The 5,759-nt window shown below is 36.9% G+C and overlaps 1 protein-coding gene across 1 annotated transcript; it reads left to right on the forward strand.

Annotated features, from left to right (window-relative positions):
* On the forward strand, positions 1-2,869 carry rps28 (ribosomal protein S28). The gene is made up of 4 exons (XM_023267666.3): positions 1-107; positions 399-446; positions 1,310-1,432; positions 2,760-2,869. The coding sequence occupies exons 1-3, from the start codon at positions 69-71 to the stop codon at positions 1,430-1,432; spliced, it is 210 nt and encodes a 69-aa protein (XP_023123434.1). The 5' UTR covers positions 1-68; the 3' UTR covers positions 2,760-2,869.
* The last annotated feature ends 2,890 nt before the right edge of the window (positions 2,870-5,759 follow it).

Here is a 5,759-nt window from a genome sequence, read left to right on the forward strand (position 1 = left end):
AAAGATTGAGTTTACCATAAAACCCGTCCGGGCACCACGTGACTTCCTTTCCGGTCTAACCTGACAACATGGACGCCAGCCGCGTGCAGCCGATCAAGCTTGCAAGAGTAAGAAAACGTTTATTACGGTGGAAATAGTCTCATCCATGCAGACAGACGGCTGCAGTAATAACTGATGTTTCTAACGAGACCGAAACTTTGAAGCTAAAATTACTTTTACGCGCCGATTAATAAACGTGTGTCCGACTCTCGTGCTTCCATCATGGAGGCCTGTTCATGCTACAGTCTCCGTTAGCTGCTAGCCGTTAGCCTCCTTAACGCTCCTCTGTGCTCACTTACAAATATAAAATATTCCCTCTGAGATCGTGACGTTAATTTATTCTGCGTTTTTATTTTCAGGTCACCAAGGTTCTCGGAAGAACCGGGTCCCAGGGACAATGTACACAGGTATGCTAACGTGGCTAATGTCTGAAAGTATAATAGCTTACGGACCCGAGGATCCTGTTTGTCTTCTTTTTTAAGTTTAGTTCGCTAAATACTTTTGACATTAGCAGAAATACATGTTGACCATAAACGTCTTTGGTAGAAGTTAATCTTTGATTAAGGTGTGCAATTATACTATAGTTCAGTCTCGCTACTCTTCATCAGAACTATGATTATCTTCTCTTTTAAGGAAGATTTTTGTGAGTTTTTTTTTGTTTTTATTATGTTTTGTTGTACAGCCTTGTGGAACAGTCACATTACATTTCACTACTGATGTGAGAAATAAATTTTCAATCTATGGACATGTCAGTTTCAATTTGTAGCTGAAGGCTCTTTCAGTGGTAAAGGAAATATGTCATTAATACAGATGCTCTACTAGAATATCAGGGCAATATGGCTGAAAGATTTAGTTTTTATTTCGTTATTGGTAAATCTCAATAACTTTTAAACACTGTAGTATTTGACAGTGTAGGTAAACAGGAAAGTACACTAAAGTTTGTGCTGTGCCAAAAACTGATTGATGTCCGTAGCAGTAATTATATAAATGCCTCTGTTTTATTTTTATTATTTTTGCAGTCAAATTGTTTCTAGAAGTTGAAATGGCTTTAAAGAACTGCTTCAGCTACAGTTTACCCCTCACTAAAAGTGGATTACAGCCCCTACATTGTGATTGAAAAAGTATTCATTAATCCCAAAGAGATTATTTCTTATTTTTGAGATTTGAGTTGATATTTCTGGAAACATAAGTCTACTAGTCATTGAAACAGACTTACCTTTTATCATAATGTAATGTGTTCGGTTTGTGACTGTTTCTGCTTGTTCTCCAGGTCCGTGTTGAGTTCATGGACGACAGCAACCGCTCCATCATCAGGAACGTGAAAGGCCCAGTCAGAGAAGGAGATGTGCTGACACTTCTGGAGTCTGAGAGAGAAGCCAGGAGGCTGCGATAGGTGAGAGGATAGAAACCCCGGTGTTTGAGTTGGATTGACAGGATGAGTAAAACCATCTCGGCAACCTGAAGACATTGCTTTGGGCTTCCTTGTTAAATATTAATTATATAGTAACTTTTAAAAAAAATAGCCAAACTGCGGTGTTTGTGAACAACCTGGCAACTGCCAATAGATGAGATGTGAAATAGTAGATAATTGGTGACCAAAGCTGCAGTAAATGTTAAGCTTTCGATTAAATTTGGTCGTCAAAGTGCATGTACAGTAAAAAAATAAGGGAGTCTGTGATATTCTCGCTCGCTGTGTACGTAAATGGGGGTGGACAAAACATAACGGCTTACAATGCAGTACAACAAACCAGCAATCTTTGGCCTTAACCCTCCATTCTGACCCCAAATAAAATCTTTTGCCGTCATATACTTTAATGTAAGCAAGGTCTGTTTGGCCTTAAATTCCAAAATAAAGGGGAAAAATTGTGGTAATGAGTTGGACCGAAGTAAGACTAAAGTTGTAACAGATTAGATAGGTAGATAGGTAGATAGATAGATAGATAGATAGATAGATAGATAGATAGATTATTAATCCTGAGGGAAATTCAAGTGTTCAGCAGCTTACATACAACAACATAAATAACAGAAAGACAGGACAGGCAGGATAGTAACATTAAAGGTTAGTATATACTCTGAAAAAAACGGAAAAAAGCTGAAATGATAGTAAAAACACCCAAAAAAACCCCCAAAAAACAAACCAGCAGTGACACAGACTGAGCTGAGGAGGCTGCCACTCACTTCAGCACCAGAAGTTAAAAAACAAAACTTCAATTGTTTTTTTTGTTTTTTTTTAATGCTATATGCTTTAAATAACAGTCAAACCAGGTGGGGTATATGGCAACTGGGAGGGTTAAACTATCATGGAGTTAAATCAAGAGCTTTTTTTAAAAAAAAAAAAAAAAAAAAATCGCATGGGGTTTTTTTCAGGATCTTTGAATTGTATTGTTTGTTTTAGTGTGGTTGGGAATCCTCTTCACAGCCCTCATGATACAAAGCACACCACTGATGTGCACAGTTTAAAGTAAAGATATTTGCTACTGAAATGCGCTGCAGACTTTAAGTCAGACTGCCAACAGACATTGACTCAATTTTAAGCTTCTTTCACTCATTTCTGCTGCTGATTCTTACCAACAGAGTGCAACTTGAAACCAAACTCTATTTTTCACATTCAGTAAAAGCTGAATGGAAAAAAAATGCTCTCAGCGTTGGTTATCAAGATAATAAAATGAAGTGGCTGATATGTTTGAGCTCACGTTTAACCGGCTCTTTTGTGTTCTCAGGGCCGCTGAAACTGAGGTGCCAATTCAACGCTGTGTCATCAGTTTCATCTGCAGTGAACTTCCATCTTGCTTGTTCAGATGTTTTGAAATAAATTTGGGTATTAAGATGAGTTTGGGAGTCCTGTGTTTACTTTAACTGCTTGTGAACAATGTTTTCCTGTCACCATAAACATTAACCAACATTTCTTGAAAAGTTTGCTTGCTTGTTGTTGATGGTGGTCCAGGCAAAGCAGCAACATGTTAGAATATTTATACACACCAGTTCAAAAGTTTGGGCTCACCAAGACAATTTCACGTTTTCCATGAAAACCCACACCTTTACTCATGTGCTAACATAATTGCACAAGGGTTTTCTAATCATCAGTTAGCCTTTCAACACCATTAGCTAACACAATGTAGCATTAGAACACAGGAGTGATGGTTGCTGGAAATGTTCCTCTGTACCTCTATGGAGATATTCCATTAAAAATTTCCAGCTAGAATAGTCGTTTACCACATTAACAATGTCTAGACTGTATTTCTCATTGATTTAATGTTATTTTCATGGGGAAAAACTGCTTTTCTTTAAAAAATAAACATTTCTAAGTGACCCCAACCTCTTGAACAGTAGTGTATGTGAATAATCAAAGAATATAATGTGCATTAAACCGATCTATCAGTGATCCTAAATATTCTCAACTTACTGATTGAGGTAAACTGTCATTTTTTTATAAGCTGCATTAGTATTTAATCTTTTTAGATGCACATGTATGTACAAATCCAAAAAAAGTAATAAAGAGATGCACTGTAAGATAAGCATTTAAGATCCCTGCAAAATGAGGTCATCAGAGCCAAAGATATCCCTAATGGAGATATTTACATTTCATTTAAACAAGTAGTTTCCTTACCAGCATCTGTATTATAAATAGTGTTTTAACTTCAGTCCACTGAGATGAGAGATGTATTTTTAGATGATCAGATGTCAAAAGTTAAAAGTAGCCTATGATGAAGCAGTTCTGCTCTTGTAGATTGGTTTTCACATACTCAGTTGGCATGCAGATTTACATTAAGCAGAAGAGCTCGTGTTACCTGGTTCAGTTTTACATTCTGTCCAGCAGGGGGCAGCATCACTCTTAGGTAAATGTAGAAATAATTCACCCTCCAGTCATCTCAGTTAGACTCACTTTGTCCTGTGCTGTAAAGCAGTAAAGACCCAAAAGAAGCATTTTCTTTTACATTATGCAGCTTAAAGCTATCTTACAGTCCATTTATCCTGCATTATACAAAACAAAATGGTTGTGTTTACATGTAATCCTGTAAAAACCTTCAGCTTTTGTATTTTGGATGTTCAGACAACATATTTACAATTTAAACTCTAATTTTGTCGTTAATACGCTCTACTGTTGTTTTTTACCAACACACTGTGGAATCAAAACATTTTCTTGTCATATTTGTGAAGAGTTCAGAATATATACAGAAAATTGTGATGCAAAAATAACTGCCTTTAAAAAAAAAAAAAGATATTTTCTCATAGCAGCATTTTTTTAATAAATAGAACTAAAGTTGATCATCATAAACTATAAAAACATGTTCCATGTGATAGTCATAAATGCTTGAGGTACTAGTGTAGAATTGCTTTGTTTAAATACTGACTTTGACAAACTGTAAGCCCATTTACACTAGCATTATGGTCTATATGGCGTGGATAAAAGTTTGAACACACCTTCTCATTCAATGCTTTTGATTTATTTGTATTATTTTCTACATTAAGACTTTTTTGTTTACAACATAATTCCATAAGTATTCTTTTATAGTTTTGCTGTCTTCAGTCTTAATCTAGAATGTATAAAATAATTAAATAAAAAGCACTGAATGAGAAGGTGTGTCCAAACGTTTGACTGGTAGAGAAATACTAGAGCCTGTAAATCAGCGCTCTGCAGGACAGATGAGAAATCCCTCTATGGGAACATCTATATATTAAAAGTCGTCCTCGTGACGGTGTTGTTTTTAGCACGAAGGTATGTGGCTGAATTCCAACTTATGGTTCATGAAGGAACTCAGCGGTTGTTTGAACAGGAAAGCAGGTCAGTTTGAGTTATGTGTTGTGATGAGCTCTTTAGCTGCTGTACCTAGACTGTAGTTTTATTGAACTTACATTTTCCATATTATTTTGACCTACTTTGCACAGAGCTTTAAACTGACCTGCTGACACAGAGAAGGGATTTTATTCTGGCTGTAAAAATCATGGAAGATTCAGATGTTTTGTGCTCAATTTACACTCAAAACAAGGCAAATGATGGGAAATCTTACAAATCAGCAGCCAGAGAAGATGAAGGGTTTGTTTTGACACATCGAAAACATAGATTGCGATTGCACAGATCATTGAAATGATTGTGTAATTGTTTATCACAGTGCAGCTCAGTTCAGCTTGATAGAAAAAGCCTGCTTTGGCTTGGAAAAATGTGTCAGCTTCTGCAAATCCAAAACCAGTAAATCACAACCGCTTGGCACATGCAACTGCTGCCTCTTGCTCTCGCTGGTACGAAGCTGCACCAGACAACACTTCACCAAGGAAAGGACAAACCCAGCGAGGCACCATCATATCGAAGTGTTTCACTCCAGATGAAAAACAGAGGCGCAAAAGAATGCAAAAATGTCAAGGAAACAATCTTTGTGTTCTTATATTTGGTTGTCATGGTTAATATCTTTACGTATCGGTGCCAAAAGCAGCACAAGTGTTTCCAATCTCTTTTCACAGTGCAGATTATTTGCGGCCAGAGACTGTTTAACGCAATGTTGCAGTTCCCAAGGCTTATAAACTTTGAAGAATTTCTGCGGCTTCAACCCGGACGGCATCAACAAGTATGTGAAACTGAGGAGGAAAACTGACACTGAGCCACAAATTAATTCCTGGCAGCTCTTTACCTGTTAAGTAAGAGCATGCTGGCACTTTACAGCTGTACTCAGAGAACCACAAAGAGAGATAGTGAGACAGAAAAAAAAGAAATCAGGGTCTAAATC

This window comes from Amphiprion ocellaris, chromosome 10, assembly GCF_022539595.1.
Source record: "Amphiprion ocellaris isolate individual 3 ecotype Okinawa chromosome 10, ASM2253959v1, whole genome shotgun sequence".
Classification (NCBI taxonomy): domain Eukaryota; kingdom Metazoa; phylum Chordata; class Actinopteri; family Pomacentridae; genus Amphiprion; species Amphiprion ocellaris.